Raw genomic sequence first — 21,859 nt, 5'->3', positions numbered from 1 at the left:
AGGGCCAGCCCGAGGCGCAGGCAAGCCTCGGATGTCAGCTGCCCAGCCGCCCAGGGCCACCTGAGGCTCAGGTAACCAGGGCCGGCCAAGGCTTGCGATGCCAGTAGTGGCAGCAGCAGAGGTGTGATGGGGGTGCCGCCTTCCCCTGATCACCGGGTCTCCTCCCGCCCCTGAGGGCTCCCAGACTGTGAGAGGGGGCAGGCCGGGCTGAAGGACATCCCCCCTCCAGTGCATGAATTTTCATGCACCGGGCCTCTAGTTGTGAATAATGCTGCTGTGAAATGGGTGTACACATATCTGTTCAAGTCCCAGCTTTCACTTCATATATATATATATATATATATATATATATATATATATATATATATATATATATATATAATTGACCAGCTGCCTCCTGCATGCCCCGCTACTGTGGATCGAGCCCACAACCTGGGCATGTGTCCTTGACCAGAATTAAACCCAGGACTCTTCAGTCTGCAGGCTGATGCTCTATCCACTGAGCCAAACCTGCGAGGATCCAGCTTTCACTTCTTTTGGGTATATACCCAGAAGCAGAATTGCTGGATCAATGTTTATGTAGTTCTATGTTTCAATTTTTGAGGAACCGCCATATCATTGACATATCTTACTGTCTCACCTTTTCCAAGTCTTTACTCAGATATCATCTTAGTGAAGCCCGTTCTGTACACTTAATAAAACTGCAGCACACCTACTGTCACACTTCCTTACATGGCCCTTGTTTTCATAGCACTTCTAACATACCACACAGTTTACTTAAGACGTCGGTTTTCCCCATTGGAAGGTAAGCTCCAGGAGAGAAGAGACTTTTTGTGTCTGTTTTTGTCCATTGAGATGTCTCCAGAATAGTGCCTGGCACACAGTAGGCACTCAGTGGATTTTTGTTGAATAAATTCGTTGTTTGATTTGTTGAATAAATGTTTTGAGTCAGTCAGCCTCTCTCAGCATTGGGATGCCAAATGATTGAGGTGGCTGCCCTCATCAAGCCCAACTTGCAATTGGGGAGTGGGAGCCAGGGAATGGAATTCAAGAACATCGGGATATGGTAAAGTTCCACTCTGCTCTTTTGTTGTTTTGTGGGGACAAATATTCTGGGGTGTTTTTCCTGGAAAGACATTTGTAGTTTCATTGGCAGATAATGTCTCCTTTCCCACCCCACCTGTCCCCTTCCTTTTTAGTCTGGGTTCACAAATGCCTTTTCCTAAAACCCTGATTTTTTCCCAGAGATTGCAAATTGTAAGCTCATAGGTTAGATTTATATCACAGGTAGCTTCTGCTTGACTTCCCCATGTTGTGTTGGTAATTTGGGTTTTGTGTTTTTATTTATTTTTTAACTTTACATAGTACTGCTTAAAATTATTTGCCAGAATGTAGAATTCAGATATTTCATGTGAAAATTTGGATTTTCAGCTCCTTTTTAAAAAGTGGAAGTTTCTAATAACATTCTTGCATGGCAATGGAGTTGGTATGGTTCCCTTCATACCAGGCATAAGTTCCCTTGGTTTGACAGCACATCCTTTCTGTTCATCTTACCTGCCTGGCTCTGTAGGGGTTGAGCTTTATAGCCCATTCTTCAGCCAGAATGCTTTGAGTAAAATTTAATCCACGCTTTTTAGAGACTGAAGTTAACTTTCATGTAGCTCAGGGAATTTTTAATGGGTCTTTTTTGCTAAGTGACCTAGTGCTATTGATGACCAAATGTAACAACAATTTTAAGAAAAAGCAAAAGTCTTGAAATATATTTCAACTTTTATGCATATGTTTATTATTTGCTCATACTTTTTAGTATGTATTAATAATTTCATCTCCCGGCCCATATAGCTGTGGTCAGTTCATATAAGGGCCTAATATAATACAAAATTCTCAATGAAATACCACAGATAAGTTTAGATACTTCTTGTCATCTAATTAGAAGATAAACAATCATAGGATTAGAGTGCTGGAAGAGGAGGAAAAGAAGCAGAAAAAAGGTGGGGAAAATCATGGTAAATATAAAATTACCCAATAAAATATCCACCACAATTAGTGTACTTAAAGTATCTTAAGACTCAGCATCTTGGAACAAAATAAAACGAACCCCAGAATTTCATAGGGTTAAGATCCTGAAACTGAAAGCTAAGTCGCATACTCTACTGTTTGAGGTTATAAGGTGGCAAATGTTTACTCAACTGAAAATAACCTATTTTATGGAAACTGACATCATTGTTGTGGTGACTATTTGTTTTCTATTCTTTTCTGGGTAAGGAAACTGCATGCCACTAGTGTGAAGTGGGGAGCAAGAGAGGAGACAGTGTCCCAGTCTGCCTTCTGCCCCCAGCACCCTGCCATTTTTCCCTTAAGAGGGTGGCATAGCTCCTGTTGTTTTCTGTGGTATTGTTTACATTGTTCTGAGTACAGGGCCGGGGTGGGGTGTTTTTGTAAAGGAAAAAATGAAACCTGAATCCCTGGAGTGACTGTGGGGGGATTGGAATGTTTTACTCTATGGGTAAAGGATGGTAAGTTCCTACTCCATAAAAATGAATTTCTAGCTACTACTTTTATGTTCAGTGAGCAAAGGATTTTGTGACTTTAGTACCTAATTTCAGAGCAAGCCATTAAATCATTTTAGCAGCAGAGAACTTGAGGTCAGCTTACGGAAAACAGACATCATTTCCATTAAGCCCTTAAAAGAACCAAGAAAAGAATCAAATGTGCTCTGACCCAGGAATGCATGTGACCTTTGTGTGCTGTGGTGTCCACCATACCACAGAGCTCACCAGTGTGTCCTCTGACACACCTCTCCCTGAGGCACACAATGGCTTGTATAATGTCATCATATTCTAAAACAGTCTGTGGGCCTGGTTTTTAAAATCACCCCTCCACAGACCTTTATGAGAGAAGCCTTCACTCAGGAGACAAGATGAGCAGATATAGTTAATATATCTACTACCTTCCCTTATACTTTGTTCTAAGAACTGATTTCCTTTGTTTGCTTGGGAAGTGGTATGTGCCTACAATAAGTACTTTTTACTTATCATTTATAAGACTAGTTGTTTTTCTGAGTTAGCAAGCAGCAGTAGAGAAACCAGTAAAAACATGTCTCGTTATATGCCTAAGCAAATAATAGATGGGTGATGGAATTACATTTTCATTGTGGCATCTGGATACCTCTTAAGAACTCTGTAGTTCTCAGAATCCTTGTCTGGGTCCTCTTTGTTCTTGATTTTTGGGAAAAATGATGACCCCATTCAGTGTTTTTGTTAATGGCCACTTAACTAGAGGACTTTTTCTCTTCTTTTATGAGCACCTGAAAAAAAAAAAAAAAGGAGAGGCAGTAATAGTGCATTACAAGTGTCTGAAGTAGGCACTCTAGCCCAGTGGTTCCTAACTTATTGTGTATCAGAATTATCTGGAAAACTTAAAAACATCCCATATAATAAAGAGGTAATATGCAAATTGACCATCACTCCAACACAAGATGGCTGCCCCCATGTTGTCAAAGATGGCCGCCACAAGATGGCCAGCAGGGGAGGGCATTTGGGAGGGACCAGGCCTGCAAAGGAGGGCAGTTGGGGGTGATCAGGCCTGCAGGGGAGGGCAGTTGGGGGGGACCAGGCCTGCAGGGGAGGGCAGTTGGGGGGGACCAGGCCTGCAGGAGAGGACAGTTGGGAGTGACCAGGCCTGCAGTAGAGGGCAGTTGGGGTGACCAGGCCTGCAGTAGAGGGCAGTTAGGAGCGACCAGGCCTGCAGGGGAGGACAATTAGGAGTGACCAGGCCTGCAGGGGAGGATAATTAGGGGCGACCAGGCCGGCAGGGGAGGGCAGTTAGGGGCAATTGGGCTGGCAGGGGAGCAGTTAGGCATCGATCAGGCTGGCAGGGGAGTGGTTAGGGGGTGATCAGGCTGGCAGGCAGGTGAGCGGTTGGGAGCCAGCAGTCCTGGATTGTGAGAGGGATGTCTGACTGCCCGTTAAGGCCCAATCCCTCAAGGGGTCCCAGATTGGAGAGGGTGCAGGCTGGGCTGAGGGACATACCCTCTCCCCCCCCCCCCCCCGTGCACGAATTTCTCTAGTATATATATGTACACGCACACACACACACACACACACACACACACACACACACACATACATATTTAGTTCTCTTTAAAGTTTCCCAGGTGATTTTAATGTACAGCCAAGGCTAAAAATCACTGGCAAGCCTGTGGGTTTCAGACTGTTTACCCTGAGCATCAGAGTTCCTGAAAGTGTCTTAGGGAATACCTTAAGAGTGCAGACAAATAGAGGGGGCTCATGGCCATTCCTATCTCTACTGCCTGAGCAGTTCCAACTTTTGTCTACTTTACATAGTGGCCCTCTACCTAGGGTTTCATTTGTTAAGTACGAAGCAGGGGATGGTTTCCACTGCTTTGAAGGAAAAAAGATTTTTTTAACCACAGCTTTAGACATCGGTCTTATGCAAGAATGGCAAAACAGATGTTTTAGATCCAGTTCTTGAGGATGGTGAGCACTGAATTCTTTCACAAGAATTTGCATGTCATGTAGCCTCTCAGGAATTCAGCAAAAGAAAAGGAAATCTGGTAATAGATAATAGTACCTGTGGCCTAACCCTTACTCCAAATGAGAAAGCCCAGGTCAGTAAAGTTAACTTGCCCAAGTAGAAGCTCGCCACAGAGAACCTAATTGATCACAATGTCTTTGTTTTGGTCCATGTGATTTTTTTCTACTGAGACTCGCATTCTAACCTCTGGTTTACTCCAGTCCCAGCACTCCACATTGCTTATACTCAACCAGTTCACTCACTTGCTTATCCTGAAGGCCTGGTCCCTGAACGCATTTGTGTTTGTAGACTCTACAAAGCACTTTATTAGCAATTTGCTGTTTGCGGGGATATTTCATTTGATCATTAAAAGTAAACCATCTGTACTTGGCTAGTACAAAATGCTATAATTGCTTGTCCTTTTCTCCAGAAACATATTTAACTTACAGATATTTAGCAGCCATTGGAAGAATTACCTTTTATTTCACTTTCTTAAAAAAATAATGTGTCTTTTATCTAAGAGGATAGCTTGTTTGGTATTAGAACTTCTTACATAGTTTATGAAACATATTCATTCTAAGTACTTTATTAAATCTATTTCCAGAAAGCCAGATGGGGTATACCTGTCTCTTGGTAGGCTACATTTCATTCTTTTTTTATCTAGGTCAGATCAAATCTAATTAAAATTGTTCTTCTGCTTTATCTTTTATTATTTAAACACTCATTGCCTTCTGTGGTCTCACTAATGGACTAATTTCCTGAGATTATAAATTGGCATGCTTTCATTTTCAGTTCCAGCCTATCATCATTTTTTCCAAATTTTTTTGATATATTTGTTTTATGCTGTATTACAAAATGAATTTCTCACTCTCTTAAATCATTTTTCCCCTTATAATTAATGAAGAAGGTGTGCATCCAAGGATCTTTACCCTAAATACCCAATCAAATTTCATATTTTTAAAAAGCAGCCGGGCCTTATTTTTTTTTAAGTTGGCAAGTTAGTTTTACTTTTTGAAAAACAATAGTTAATACTAGGAAAGTAATTTTAAAAAAAAATTCCTAGAGCAGTTCTATACCATAAAATTCTATTATTGCCAATTTTTTGGCAACTATACTCTTTCTTATTATAACTTACAACTTGGACCAGCAAAGTATAGAAAGAGCATAATTTTAAAACATACAGCATAACTTTTTTTTCTTTTTGTAGCATTAATCTTATCACTGGTCATTTAGAGGAACCAATGCCAAACCTTATAGATGAAATGACAGAAGAACAAAAAGAATATGAAGCCATGAAACTTGTCAACATGCTTGATAAACTTTCCAGGTATTGTATTCCCATCCATTTTTTGCTTGGTTTCTACAAATGTTCTATTTCTTTGTCTCTCTCGCTGAGAGTTACCATAGAGCAGCAGCTCTGGAAATCCATGCTGATTGGCACAGGGTGGCCCTGGCAGCAGCAGTTAGTGCTCTCGGCTCCCGCGTTCCCTGCCTGTGCCTCTGGATATGCACTCTCAAACAGTCACACTCTCCAAGGTGGGACAGTAACTGCTAGGTCACTGTGACATTTAACCAACTAACCTCCCTGTCTTCAAAAAGATGCTGAGTTAGGTTCAGTGATTTTGCCGCTTCTTGTATTTTTTGTTTTGGTCTGTTTTGGTTTTTTGTTTCAAATCATGATGCTTTTTTTTTTTTCTTTTTTGAAGAAACCAAGAATTCTAAATTGTCATGCACCCAACAGGGAAAAGTGAAAAGGAATAGCTCAAATGAAGGCTTTTCTGAAAGCAGGCGCTTGCATTAATTAGGGGCTCTAAAAACAGTCTCCCCTTCCCTTCTGGCTCCACATCTCCTTCTCCTCCAAAAATAGTCAGTTTGGAAAATAATTAAATCAAATATATACTAATCAGCAACTAGTTATCTTGGAGGAATTATTAGAAAATATTAATTCCTTTCACACTTGCCTGAATTGCTTATTTTCCAGCCATGCATTGAGTCACTTTCTCCTTTAAGCCATCTTGAGTGAGTGCTTCTGTGTGTCAGTGGCAGCTGTCACTTCCAGGTGAATTTCTTCTGTTCGTCTCCTTGTTCACAGCTATGTGAAGAACAGTATCCCTCAGCCAAGAGAAGCAGCAACTGGAATAGGGAAGCCAGCCATTAAAGGAAAAGGTGTAACAAAGAGGGCAGAGGCTTAGAGCACATCAGGAGGCTGAGTAGAAATGTTTGGAAACATGGAGAGTGTGACAAGAGTGGGTGGGTATTTAGACCCTCTGCCGAGTCTGAGCTTCTTTCAGATGATGCTGGCAGTGTGGTACAAGTTATTTAGAAGTAAGTAGCTTCATCACCTGCAAACCTAGTAGAACTTCTAGCTGGTCTTTTTACGCTCTCATCTTTTCCCAGTTAGAATTTACAGTCAACTGACAATGCTCACAGTCTTCAAAAGACATTGCCATCTGTTTGCAGATGACATTCTCCATACTTTTGATAGAACAGTCAAAAATATAAGATACGATATGGCAAACCTATAGCAGGCAGAATAACAAGTTTGGAATGAATATATAAAAATAGGATTTGTGCTTAGCTGTTTCCAAAAGCACCCGATGAAACACAGTGGTCTAACAGTCCCTCTGGTAGGAGTAGAAGTGTTAACAGGACCCGAGTGGAGCACATTAGTATGTTAGGACGTACTAATAGTAAACCGGTCAGTTACATAAAGATCCTGTTCATAAACTATTTTAATAATATGAGTTCTTAAAAGATAACAAAGATGCTAGTCAATTGGCCCATATATCCAGGATGAGTGAGCTCCAAGCTAGGAAAGTGGGAGATGGGGGACAGAACTACCTAAGACAATACAGTGTAATTCAGGTACTTACTGAAAGAGACAAGAGGCATCCCTAATATAAATTCACCTTTATAGGTGTTCCTATAACAGCAACAAAAACAGTGCCAGGTCCTTCTTGTAATTTCAGGGAAATTCACATAGTTTAGAGGCTGCCAACAAATAAATGCACAAACGTCAAGTCTGAAATAACCAAGCTTCCACCTGATTTAAACTATGCCTCAAAGAAGGTATGTACTCACCCAGCAATACCCAGCAGATAATGCCCAACTCAACCTGAAGGTGACACTGATTTTTGCACTTACAAAGCAGAGCAAATAGGTCTTGTTGGCACCGATTTTGCTATTGAAAAATTGGAGCTAAAGGCAACTTTGAGAGTAGTCCTACATGACAGACTTTGCATGACGTGTGTGGGTTTTTTACATTGTTTGCCTTTCTGTGCTTTCTAACATTTGCTCTCACTAATAACAGTCAATGACAAAGCTGTGTGGAGATCAGCAGTAGGCATTCCAAAGCAGGAATGCAAAGAATGAAGCCATTCTTTATGCATCTTACATGTTTGTCTTAAGTTTCTTCTCTCTTTTCACTGTTATTGGTTTTGGTTTTGGTTTTTGAGGTAAACAAGAAGCCGTAAGCCAAAGTAGACTAAATGCAATACAAGTCAAGGAACATTTATTAATGTTAGCAAGGCGTTGTGCTAGGAAGATGAGGGAGATTGGTGAACATGACAAGATCTGCCTCTGGAAAGCTCACGTTCTAGTGAAGGAAATCTATTCTAGAAGAAAATAAAATAAGGTCTGTGTTGAACTGTAAGCACCAGGAAAAGGAGCAGTTCGTTCTGTCTGGATTGTTTCACAGGAAAGGTAGCATTTGTGCTGATCCTTAAAGTGTAAGAGGCATTTAAGAGACAGGTGGAGAAATGACCAGTCATTCCAGGTGGAGGGAAACTTACTCTTGTTAAGATAAATCTTTGGTATTCACATTACTACATCTTTCTTCTAAAGAGCTCAAGTTGTTTTATCATTACTTGATTAATATATTATCAAATTTATCATTGGGGGAAGCAAGTCCCAAAGAATTTCCCCAAACATTTCCGAACTAATGTCTGGAGATAATCCATTTCCGTTAACAGTTTACAAAACATTTCACATACATTCTCTTTCTAGCTTCATAATAAAGTGAGACTAGGAACTTCATTTTCCAGAACTCAAGACTTTTGCTTTGTCTGCTGTGCTACTGTGTCTGTCTGTGAGAGTCAGTGTTGGCCAGAATACTTCCTGGTCATTTTCTTCAGCATTGTGCTGCTGGTCAGCTCCCTCAACCGTCCTCCAAGGATGTCCTGCATCCCACCAAGTCTTTATTGCACTAAAAGTGTACTGTAGCTTCGTCTGATTAACTTTCCTTCTCAGAAATGGAATCATTCTCTCCTGGGCCTGAATTGAAAGGCACGTGAGTCAAGGATAGGGTTGGAGGTGATGTGGCCAATGAATGGACACTAGACACTTCCTTTTTTTCCATCCATAGGAGAGCAGATGTGAAGGACCTGCACCAGGATGGTGGTTAGCAACAGTGGCCCGTGCCAAAGCATTTACCAAAGTGCTGACTAAGGTTGGTCATGCCAAATACTGTTACTGAGCCTGGTGTAGGGTATAGATGATATACACTACCAAAACTGTAAAACCACCAATGCAAAAATTAAAATTACATTTCCATTTTGCCTCCACGCTGGACAGAGCTACTGCCTCCAGGAGCTCACCATCCTAGCAGCTTTATCTTACCTGGATTTCCAAGGACACTGGAGAGACTAGTGCTCAAACATTTTCTTCCCATTGAATACCAACTGACTTAGAAGTATTCCACGTGCTTGGTTTGTTTTTAAGCAAAAGGACTGTATTTGGAACAGATGTAGATAAGGGGGTTGGCAGTGGACCTGGGGGGTCTTAAGAGTTTGAGAATAATCTGAGCCCTATTCATCCCATCATGTCTAGCTAGTACAGTGCCTTGTATCCTGTGGTTTCCCCAGTGTGTGAGAAAATAACACAGCTGATCCCCAAATCGAAGGTCAGTTTCCTGTTCTATAAAATAGCCTATATGGTTTACGACTTTAAAGCATACTTTTGGCAGTTCCGTTTCTTGGCCAAATGTCATAAAATTCAGGACTAGAAAAGAATTCTATAAAGGTTCTTTGGCCCATGACTAGCTAATTTAAATATCAGGCTTCATAATTTATTTTATATAGAAATAAAATTTAATATTTATCAAACATAAACATTCAGGCTTGAGGCATGAGATTATTATAGAAAGCTTCATTTGACAGTTTTAATGTGAGAGCAGAGGTGGAAAGGGGGATGAAACTTGCCTGCCTCTACACCTCCTCTTTCTTTCTCTGAATTGGAAAAAGAATAAGCCCCTGCAATTTAAGCAGGAGATTAGAATGGGGATTGTGTGTGGTTAAGCAAGTCCAGTGTAGCTAATACAATTGCATTCACCTTAGCTACAGCACACAACTCGTATATAGTAATGCAGCCTCCTCCAAAAAGGAGGGAGAGGATTGATTGGCTTAAGCTTAAACTAACCAAGGGAAATAATATTTCACGTTTGTTTTGACCTTTCTAATCCCCTCTAGTTCCTTAGTTGGAACCAGGACTGATTAATCTTATACCCCACCCTTACCCCATTACTTTTTAACAAGGTCCATAACCTTTTCGCTTAGATATTCTATCAACATCCTCTAAAGTTTACATGTATATAAATAAATAATAATTGTTTTCCCATTTCTTCCTTGTCTTATCTAATAATTTTTATTTATTCATTTTTTTATTGCCAGTCATTGTGCAGTATTTGGGACATGGCTTTCTTAATAAGTGCAGGTACCAAATGTGGAATAGTTCCTTTTAATCCAGAGATTATTTTTAAACTTACTAAAGTTGGGACAAGTGCTTTATGACTTAAAAGTAATAAACATGTAATTTTATTCCTGTAAATAAGTTACTTTTCTCTGCTCACAAAAGTAACAACTATGATTATACCCACCTTTTTGATGAGTTAGTCAAGGAAATGCTTTTCAGGTATATTTCAGAAATGTGGTCCAATCTTTAAAGCATTGTGAGATCTATTGTAGGAACTAAAGTATAAAGATTTAATTGTTTACATCAGAAAATCCTTTAGCTCTCCTCTGTCCAATGTGGTAACCACCAGCCATAAATGACTGTTAAGCACTTGAAATGTGGTTAGTCTGAATTGGGATGTCCTATAAGTTTTAAATTCTCAGACTTTCAAAGACTCAGTACAAAAAGAATTAAGATATCTCATTTGTTTAATACAGATTTTACATTGAAATTTTATGATATACTAAAAGTAATTTATCTATCTTTCCTTACTTTTTCAGTGTATCTACCAGAGCATAGATTACATATTTGGCTTACATATTTGGCTTACATTTTGTAGCTTACATTATATTTTCCTTAGACAGCACTGTTTCACATCATTAACATACACCCCGAGGTTGCTTGGAAGTCCAATTAAGGGATTTGGGATCCAGTTAAATTAATGTACCTTTGAAGTGGCAGGTGAGGATTAATTTGAGAAACTGGATATTGTATGTTGCTAGGGTATAGAGGGCCCTTCCTTGCTAGACAACTCCGAAGGAGGATGTCATGCTGCCTTTGTCTTGCCTATTGGCAGTCATTGTCCTTTAACTCTAGTGGGAATGACTACTTTGAGCTCTTGGGTTAAGCACTAGCTGAAATGGCTTTTGACTTTCCGCTCTCTGTTACCCTCCTTGTTTAACTTTTAAGTCTTTCTATTTGGGAAGAACACATAACTTCTATTTCTACTGCTTTATTCAGTAGTGTCAGTTGGCATACTGACCTCTTATTATTTATTTTGCTAATTTGGACAATAGGATAGAAAAATTCTGTAAAGAAATTACCAAGATATAATAAAGAATATCTTTATTTAAGGGGGGGAAAAATGGATTTTTTTCTTCTAGCACTATCCCTAACCTCATTCTCTGTATTTTAACCATGCTGTTTAATGTGAGGTGGGCAGCAAATTTTTAGAAGCTTTGCATGTGGTCTTCTAACAGAATTGAGAACAATAATAATAGACTAATATTTATATAGTGCTTTAAAGTTTTTAAAAAATGCTTCAATATATATTATCTCCTTTGATCATTGAAACAGCCCTGTGACTTAGGTAGGGAAAGGTGTTTTACTGAAGAGTGAGTGGGACCAGTGTTTATATGACTGACCCAAGGCCTGGCATCTAGATAATGACATAGCCAGACTCAGTTCCTAGTCTTCAGACATCAGATCATGTTATATTGAAAATTACCAACACCTCTCAAAAATATGTCAATCTGATTATTTTTAATAAAACATTCTAAATTTTAAACAAGCACACAGCATAAAGACAGGTAGTAAGCATATTTTCCTGAGAAGATCATTTAGGTTTGGATGGCATATATTCCTACTCTTTCGTTCCATAATTGATTTGAGCTCTTTTCAAATACCAGGTTAGGAGCTAAATAAATAGCCTATGCTTTAGAAAACACAATAAAAAACACACAGCTTTATATAGAGGAAACCAGTCAAACTGCTGTGATTCCATAGTAATATAAGGTGTCTTTTTAAAAAAATAAGGTCTCAGTTTTGAAAAGAGAATGATTTTAGTTATTCTAACAAATTCTTATACTTAGTATGATCACATTAAGCAAACTTAACTTTTAAAAGGCTTCCCTTTGCGACTGTTTAGGCAACTCCCAATTGCCTTCACAAAATGGAAGGATGTGGTATGGACAATATGCCATATCCATTTGTCTTGGGAGTGATATTTTTATGCTACATGTTTAACCTTCCCAATTGTACTCATTCCCAAAGTATGATAGTGAGGGCTGAAGAAAGGGCCTCGGAATCGTTTTTGAAAGATGCAGCCTGAATACCTAGAATTTGCTATGGAAAAGCCTCCATATACCTCCTACCTACTGGGTTAGTGGCTTAGTGAAAAACCAGTATAACCAGGCAGCCCTGGGAAGCCATTAGATGAAAAATATAAGGAGAGATGAAGGATCAGGGTCCAAAGGACACTTCCACAGTATGTAACTGAACATGTTAACCAGGGCCAGAGGTTGTAATGTTATTTCTGTGAGGGAAAAAGGTTAAAATCACTTATAAGAATATCCCAAGTTACTGGGAAACCCATTGTACTTCAGTGAATTAGGGACTATCGTAGTGATGCTGAAATCTTGAAACAAGATGCACTCTCAGACTTGGAATTGTAGCAAAGATTACAGAGCTGCTTTCTCCAGGCCATCACAGGCTCCATTCTTGCAAGGCATTTTGGAAGAGCTCTGTGTTAATTAAAAGAGTTTATTTATATACCAGTTTCTCAACCTATCTCTCAAATGTGAAAAGGAATTAAATATGAAATGGCTAATTTAAAATGTCAGGGTTCTTTTTTCCAAGCCAACCTTGCATTAAGAGCAGGAATCCCTGGGCCAAAGAAATGGTTCCCAATTATCCCATCCTGGGTTTTGTTAGACATTGTACAGAAGTCAACAAAACAAGTATGTAACAGAACCTGCCTAAATAACAGCCACCCTCATTAAAAACAGAGAATTAATCAGGGGATGATTGAAGGAAGCAATGCCTCATAGGTTCCCGAACCCCTTTTCTTCCTTTCTAATCATAGAACAAAATATGTTACATAAAAGGATAGAAACTATTATGCAGTACTCAATTAGAGGGAGGTGAATAGGTCTCTAACATGCTGTTTTATCAAAAGAGCAGACCGGTGTTTGCATGACTGTTGTTTCATTACAGACCCTGTCATTAATTCCATGTGTCAATACTGCCCTGTAGTACACAGAGCAGACAAGAAAGAAGAGCCCTTGAAAACAAGGGAATGATTTTTGAGTCGTTATCAAGCTAAGTGGCAAGCGGGAAGCTGAAACTCGTATAGGTAAATTCGAAGGGACTCGGGAGATCTGCAAGTGGGAAACAAGAATGCATTTTACCAACTGCTTAACGATGTCCTGTTTTTCCACAAGTACACTCGAACTGAATGCTTTGTTTGTATGCACAAAGACATGTGCTGTGGGCAAGAGTATTCTCTTGCTTCCAGGTCAAGTAAGGTGTTTTATACACATACACATCTGGCCTCTTCTATAATGTGCGATTGGGTATGTTAGCATCTGATCCCCAATATTGCACTGTCATTTCTGGGGGAAAGAGTTACATAGGAACCAGAAGCCCTAAAAAGTGGAATCTTCTCTAAGGTTCTGAGAAGTTTATATAAGCCCAGGCATCCCAGAGGACCATTCTTATAGGGAAATAGTGGAGCAGATATATGTTAAAGTATATCTGAAGAAAGAGAAACATACCAGAAAGTTTTAAATATGGTATAAGTTCCATAATCTCCCACCCCTAACTCTTTAAGAAAGCATTTTTTGGTTTCCATGAGCAGTCCCAAGGGTTAGGCTGGGGCAAAGTAGGGTTTCCTTTCTTGGACGTGCTTTATCTGTGTCCTCGTGCCTGGCCAAACCCTTATAGATTATGGTTCCTTATCGTTTAGTAAGATCAAATTTCTAAATGATGTTTCGTTCCAGTTGAACATTCTTGGAGGCTTATCTCTTCCCTGGCCAGATGCCTGATCAGATGAGAAGCCCGCCATGATACTGTCACAGTGCCTAGAATGGGCTCTTTATCCAGTAGACATCACTGTACTTTTTGATGATAACGAGGGCAGTCTTAACTTGTGTTAAGGCCTGTGTATAGCATTGAAGGTAAGTATGAAGGAGTTGTTGCTATGTGACTATCTTAATCCTGATGCACATTTCAATATACAGTATCTTTGTTTAACCACGATGTACATGTATCTGACACCCTTAGTTGGGACCTTCATAATTTAGGACCAATGATTCTTCATGAAATAGCCTGTTTATTGAGGGCCATGATTGAGTTTAGATCCTTCCTTGTAACTGTTGCCATTGCTTTGACTTACTTTGTAATCATTCTAATCATCCGCTGATAGTTTTGCAGAAAGGATTTCTGGTCTCGGTGTATGTCAGTGACAACTAGGTAGGATGCTGTGTTTGACTCTTAGGCTTAGAATATATTAAAAACAAAGGCTTAGCAGTATTGAGTTTTAGTGTCTTAAAAACCTAGCAGTTTTTTTAAAATAGATCAAAATTTTATTTAGTAGCCTAATATTTAGACACTTAGCATAGAATCTGGAGGATCATCTTGTCCAACCCCTTCATTTTATAGATGAGGAGACTCAAGCCCAGAGAAGGAAATGACTTGCCCAAGGACACCCAGCAAGTTAGTGAAAGATCTGCGATTAGAATCTAGACCTCCTGGTGCTCCATATGTTAGAAGCTGAATCTACACCATTTAGTGGTTGGGAGCTCCAGGCTGTACGGTGCAAAGGGGGCCTGACTTCTGCTGGACGTCATGATGCCTCATCAGGGAAATAATTAATTACAGTTAATTACACTTAAAATAGTGTGAGAATGATTCCTGACAGATGGTTCTCTGTCATTCTCCATTGGTGCTGTGACCCATGTATTCTTTCAGTAAGCATTGAGCACCTGCTGCGTGCTCCATCCTATACTAGGTGTGCAGATCACAGCCAGTAAGACATGGACTCTGCCCTCAAGTTGCTCACAGTCTACTAGAGAAACCCCTGGAAGGAATTTCCTGTAGAATGCTCATAATACCTTTCCTGGCTCTGTGGATCTTGATGATAAAAGTGAATCTTCTACCCAGAGATGTAGCTTTTCTCTTGGTTGTGGTTTACTCAGGAGGCCCATAGAACACCTTTCCTTTCTATGAAGTGCAAGATGATATCAGCTGCAACTGAATTTAGTTCATACATGCTTATTGAGGACCTGCTATCTGCAAGGCACTGTGCTGGACACAGAGGGATATGAAAATGAAAGCATGCAACTTTTTTTATATGCCAGTGATACTATTTCATAGCTTTCCAGCTTTGTAAGGAGAATTTTTTAAATGTAAGGCCCTTGAAATAGAAGACAAAAATACCTCTGTACTGTAATCCAGACTTGTCAGCCTAGGATTTCAGTCTCCTTTGAGATTCTCTTTCATACCCTGTATCTGTTTTGAGCTTTTTTAAGATTTACCTCAGCCACCCCAGCCTGTTTGCCAGTCCCTGCGCACAACTAACTCTTGTCTCTGTGCCTTTGCTTGACTAATTCTTCTGCTTGTGGGATGCCTTCCTCCCCATGATCCGTATTCATCACGGCCATCACAGTCTGGCCCTGCGTCTGTCACCTGCAAGGAGCCTGTGACCAGCCTCCCCATCTCCTGTGTCCCTCCCACGTGTACATATGATTGGTGGAGCAACATGTCTGTGGTATTCATTAATGCCTCCCATTCTCTGTTCACATCTTGCTGATCTAGATACAACAGAGCTGATGAAATGAAACAGTCTAGTATAACCAGGTCATTTATCAGACCTTTTAGGAGTGAGTCCCTGGATCAAAGATTTCATTTTGCTATTTGTGGGCTGTTGTATGACAGAGAGGAAGAACATTAGAAACGTTAAGATGAAGAAAAAACAGTCACATATCTATCTGTAAGGGACCGTCTCTCTTTGTCCTTTGAACAGATTTGAGTTGCAACAGGGTGTGTCGTGAATCAAGCACCAGGCGAGGGAAAGGGCTCTGCCTGTTAATCTCTCGAGCTTGTGGGTCTGCTGTTCTGTAATTCTTTTACTGTCGTTTAATGTGCGTGTGTGTTATCTTCTGAACTGGCTGAAAGCTTCTTGAGGACAGGGACCATGTCTTTTATTTGCTTCTGCATATTCTTCTCCCACTTAATTCCCCGAGTGCCCTAATGAATGTGGGGAACTTTCCGTAAGCACGTGACAGGAAATGCCACTGTGGGTTCCAAGGACAGTCCAGCCATTGCACCTCGCACTTTATGTGTATAATGACCTTTTGCCCTCATGACAATTAAGTGAGGTGGGTATTCCTATCCCAATTCTACAGACAAGGAAGTGGAAGTTCAGAGAGTTCAAGGTCGTATTGCTAGTGAGCAGTGGATCCAGGATTAGAACCTCGGGCTGTCTGACTCTAACCCTCTATGTGCCTTTCATTATACCACAGTAACACGAACATATAGGACTCTTACAGTTCATGGAAGTCTTTCATTGGAACTGTAGTTAGTACTCCTACCACTATTTGTACTATTAATGCTACTACTCACATCTTCACTAGGAAGTAGTTAGAGCTAGCATCATCATCATTCCCATTCCACAGAGAGGGAAACAGACTCAGAGACTTGCCCATCGTCACACAACTGGTAAGTGGAAGAGTTGGCACTTCAAACAGACCTCCTGGCTCCACATCTTTTTTGCTCCACTCTATCACGTTGCTGCCTTAATTCATTTGCATGAATACATGATTACGTGGCCAGTGACCACGGACACTTCTCCCAAAGAAGTGTTAAGTCCAAGCATCACATGAAGCCATGTGGAAAAGAAAATACTCATACCCTCGGGAGCTCCCACGGTAGTGGAGGTTGAGACAGAGGGCCCAAAAAATAAGTGCTTGGGAAGAATAGGTCACCAGTGGGAATTAAAATATGGGGCCTTTTATTCTGTAGATGAATGACTGGCCATAAGACTATTGAATTGTTCTTAACTATTTCATTGTAAAAGTGGATTGAGGAGTAGGGATGAAACTGATGGCCTTGATTTGAACATACTCCTCCCAGGCTTGAACAAGAAAGCTGCTCCCCTGTACCCTTGGTAGCTAGCCCAGCATCATCAAGGGCACGCAGGAGAGTGAGTGTGAGGGGTGATGTATGTCCACCAGCAATTCCTCACTATCTTGGTAGAATTTTTCCCGTCTCATCTACTTCCACCTACCCCCGCCTTTGCCCCACCCCTCCTTACTGTACCCTCAAGTCCACCAACTCCTCAGACCTGTGAGCTTTCTTATGCCTTAATGTTTCATTCCCAGCAAAGTGTCCCCCTTTTCCTTTCGTATCAGTTATTAGTATATAGCGTCCAATGTCAGAGTCCTCCAGCCATCGTTAGGAAACTGTGATAAAAATAGAGATGTGCACAGTGTGCATCAGTGCTGGAGAGAAGTTTTAATGGAAGCAGATCATTTCGAGCTCTCCACTAAACACTTCCACCGTTGTCATGCAAGGACCGCACGCTCTTCACGACGTCAGCATCTCCCCAGCAGACCTGCTCCATCTGCTGTGTCCTTGCTGCGGGCATGATGTGGCCGTCACGTGGTCAGTGAGTGGGAAGCACAGGGACTCTATTCACCAGCCAGCCCCTGCCCTCCCAGTGGATCACAGGTCTACCTCAGAGACGTAGCCTTGACTTCCCACATCACGGCCATAGCCCAGCTTCCTGTGTCCTCTCACACATGGTGATAGTGCCCCTACCAGTATGCCCGCCGCACACACACAGCCGCCAGAGACGGCTCCCCCGAGACAGCCTGCCTAGGCATTTAGGGCACTTGGCTACTAGATCCCAAGCTACCCTTGCAGCCTTGCCTCCTTCCACTCATTCACGGACCCTCGCCACTCCCCAAACACAGGCCTGTCACAGCTTCAGAGACAGCAAAGCTCTACAGAGTCACACGAGTACATGGGACCCTACGGAGCCCTTTACACGCCTCCTGTGCCTGCTGCCGGGCACACGCCTCCCTGGCGTGCCGTCCGGCTCCCCTGGCAGTGTGGGCAGTGCTCCTCAGGAGCCGCCAGCACTTACCCCGTTCGGTATGAGTTACTTTCACGTGTACATTTCACCTGCTCGAGGGGGCAGCTGAGCCGTCCCCCTGTCTCCCCATAAGTGACGTAGTTCCTGGCACGCAGTGTTGAGCAGACACTGACCAGCTGAAGGAGTGTGCTCCCAGGGCAGTTAGAGCAGGTCGCCCAGTTGTGTGTGCCGCAGAGCGCATGGCCGGGACCCAGGGCCCCTATGTCCCAGGTCTAACTTGGCCACTAGATACGGGACCTTGGGTAAGTCACTCAGTCTCTTCTTAAAGGAGGGGTTGGACTAAATGATCTCTAAGGCCCCTTCACCTTCAGGTTCTGTGATTTTGACCCATTGCTTGGATCAGGAAGCATGTTTCCTATTTTATAATAAATTTTCAGGCGCCTCAGCTTAGCCTGTCAGCTGTCCACTTTACCGATTCTTCAAACTGACCAGGCTGCTGTCGGCTTACCAGTGGCCACTGAGCCGCTCTCACGCCCCAGGATGTCTCACTGGGCTTAGCACCGTCACCTGGCGTGTGGCTGGGCACTCCCCAGAGGGGACGGCAGCAAGGAGGCAGCAGGGGAGGTTTATTATTTGCCTTCACTCCAAGTGCCACCAACATTACAGCCGCTGCCATGTGGGTTCTTGGTTGTAGACAGGTTTTCAGGGGGCGATGCCAGTTTCCATAACAAACAAGTTTAAGCAGCTCATGTGCCCATCCCAGCCTCCCCTACAGCACTGCTGACCTTCGGGCCAGTCAGCAACGCAACAGGTCCATTTGCCATAATCTCCATGTAATAAAATAGGAACCCCTGAAAAGATTAAATAAATCTCTCCTAATGCTTTTTGATTGGCTTAATCAATAATTAATCATCTTTAGATGAGGCTGTAACTTGTGGAGTAGATATAATTGGATTAGCTGGAAAGGGGCAGTTGGGGAGCTTTGAAGAGATTAAAATGGCTGTCAGAACCGTAATTAAACTGCTACAAACAAAAGCAATGGTGTTTTACAAAAGGAGAGAGAGGGAGAGGGAAAGAAAAGGGAGGGAGAAAGTTGGGGAAGGCCAACTGGTTTGAAATGAATCGAGTACCCATGTATCACTAGAGACTGGAGAGGCAAAATCAGACCTTACTCCGTGGGGTGAAGTCCACATGTCAAATCAGCCCTTTAACCGGGTGCCTGACCCACTGCGACAGGTGAGGTTTCGGCAGCTTCAGCTTCACTAAAACAAAACAAATCCACAAAAGGAAAAAAAGTGAATTATTAAAAACAGAAGAGACCTGCTCCTTGTCCTGAGCCATTTAGACCTTGACTTTTCATACCTCTAATTGGCTTAGTAGGTTTGGCCTGTGTGAATGAACCTTTTATCTCCCTCTTTTTCTCTCCATGCCCCTTTCATCTTTCCTGTTACAAACACACAGAGAGCTTGAGGAAAAATACTTTGTTTTTTAAAGACTTTCCTTTTTAAAAGGATGTGGATTGGGCGGGAGGGAGGGGTGTGTGTGTGATGCTGGTGAATACTTTTTTTTCTTTCTTTTATCTCTTTTTCCAGAGAGGAGTTGCTTAAACCAATGGGACTAAAACCTGATGGGACAATAACGCCTTTGGAGGAAGCACTCAGCCAGTACTCTGTCATCGAAGAGACCAGCTCTGACACAGACTAAAGCCATCACCTGCTCAATTCAGTCTTGCTTTTATCGGCATCTTTTCTCTGCAGCTCCAGGGGAATCTTTTCTCGCAAACATTTATGCCCTTGCTTTGGCTAGAAACACATTAACTGGTTTACTCATTGAGAATCCAGCATATTTAAGAGGTGATCCTGTGTTTTTGCGATCCTGAGGCATTCATGCAGAGCTGCAGTTAGATGGAGTTGCGGGGGCTAGCAGCAGAAGAACGCCATTTCATCGGGACGGAACCGAAGGACTTCGCTGTAACACAGCCCTGGTTGAATCTGGCAGGTCATTTGCCAAGATTCTTAGCAGAAGATTTAGCTGCATCCTTCCTCTCACTTGTGTGAGCTGCCCCTCCTGAATCTCTCCAGCAGACGGAGGCACGCGGGAACCAGAAAGAACTGCTAAATAAGGGCTGAGGCAAGTGACTTGTTAGATCAGGACTGACTACATGGAAGCCAAGCAGCTGCTCCATAAACCTAGCTCCATTCTTCATTTCAGTTTTGTATAAAATATAGAAACGCGCACGCACACACACACACACACACAGCCCCGGACTTGCAAACTGACTGCACTGAAAGTTTGTATGTCACTTACCTAGAACTTCAGAATACATTTCTCCCTATGAAATGACGGTTAAGTTCGGAGGCAGCTATAATGCCTATTTATTCCCTCACATACCTGAACACTATACCAGAGAACTGAGCCCCCATCTGCATCGTTGCATGGGGAGCATGCATTCTGAGGTTAACTCGGGGTGCCAGGAACACGTGTCCCAGCAGAGGGAATGGGGACTCCTGAGTCCTGGGAGCTCTTTGTGGCCTCTACTGGGGCAGGGGGTCAGCAGCACCCTTTTGTACATATAGGTCATTCATACGTCACATGTTTTAAGTGGGGGCTGTGTGTGTGCTGATGTGTGTGTGTTCTACCTTTCTACCATATGATCAGTTTAGCGGTAACCTTATTTATTAAAAAAAAAAAAAGAAACACAAATAGTTACTGTTAAACTGATCAAGGCTGTTTATTTTTACTTTAAAAATTGGTCATATAAAGAAGTAGAAAATGAATCAGTGAGCCTGGTTAATCAGTGGCTAAAGTTGAAAAGGGGTTGGTTTCCTTTTATATATGTATGTATGTTTGTATACATACATATATACACACATAGATAATGTGCTTAACCACTGCCTTTTAAAACTTTAAATAAAACATTGGGGTTGATTCAATTTAGCCATCTGTGTGTGTTTCTTTACAGATACATGCTTTTTTAAAGTACTTGTACATCTCACTTAAAACAGCCTCCTTAAGGATAGGCACCTGGGGTGTAAGTGAAAATGTCAGTTATCCAGAAATCGCTTCTCTGGCAAAACAAAACAGGAATTGAGTTTTTAAATGCCTGTGAGCCACCAAGAGAGATGTCAAAAACTTCCTGCAGTTTGACTCATCGGAGAGAGCCTCAAGAATCTCTACTAAAATTTGCATACATTTCTAAAATGTTTAGTTATCTGGCTTTTAGGCCCACAGAACAGTCGCACAGGAGGAGTGCTAGACGGAAGGCAGAGACGGCCCGCAGCCGGGCAGGAAGCGGGCAGTGAGAAAGCTCCTCGAGGTGTCACAAATCTGGGAGAGTCTGTTTCCCGATGACACGTATCACAATCTGGCCCATAGACTGATTCTCAAGAATGACCCTGTTTCTTTAAAAAAAAAAAATCCAGAACACTCGATAAAAAATCTAGGGGGAATACATTACATTTTAGGATTGTCATCCAAAACAGTTGGGAGTAGAAGTTCTTGGTGACTAGTTTTAACAACAGTTAAATGAAATTTGGCAATTCATAATTTTAGATTAAGTGAAAAAAGCTTAGAAAAGAAGAATTTAAGTATTTTTGTTACTTCATTGTACAAATGCATTTTGAAATATTTTTATAATTTCTACAATCTGATGGCTGTGGCATGCGTGTGGGCCTCCCTAAATGAAGACGTGCAACGGGGCAGTGTCCGCCGGCCTTGCGCGGGGTGGGTTTGAGCAGCCTAACCTGAGTTGCGTTGCCTCTCAGTTCCCCTGCACTGGGC

The 21,859-nt window shown here is 41.7% G+C and overlaps 1 protein-coding gene across 6 annotated transcripts in view; it reads left to right on the top strand.

Annotated features, from left to right (window-relative positions):
* Positions 1–21,012, top strand: part of RIC8B (RIC8 guanine nucleotide exchange factor B) — a 112,672-nt gene extending 91,660 nt beyond the window's left edge. The window contains exons 9-12 of one of the 6 annotated variants that reach the window (XR_013813632.1): positions 5,744–5,863; positions 8,900–8,983; positions 13,198–14,159; positions 19,672–21,012. Coding sequence is in view for 2 of the 6 variants with exons in the window: in XM_079773881.1 (XP_079630007.1) it covers positions 5,744–5,863; positions 19,672–19,783 (232 nt within the window). In the remaining 4 variants the exon portion in view is untranslated. Of the gene's footprint in view, positions 1–5,743; positions 5,864–8,899; positions 14,160–19,671 lie in introns of all 6 variants that reach the window. The other 5 variants (XR_013813633.1, XR_013813631.1, XR_013813634.1 and 2 more) reach the window with 5 other exon arrangements.
* Positions 21,013–21,859: the final 847 nt, after the last annotated feature.

This window comes from Cnephaeus nilssonii (assembly GCF_951640355.1).
Source record: "Cnephaeus nilssonii genome assembly, chromosome: 6".
Lineage (NCBI taxonomy): Eukaryota > Metazoa > Chordata > Mammalia > Chiroptera > Vespertilionidae > Cnephaeus > Cnephaeus nilssonii.
This window is presented reverse-complemented; position numbering and strand designations above follow the sequence as displayed.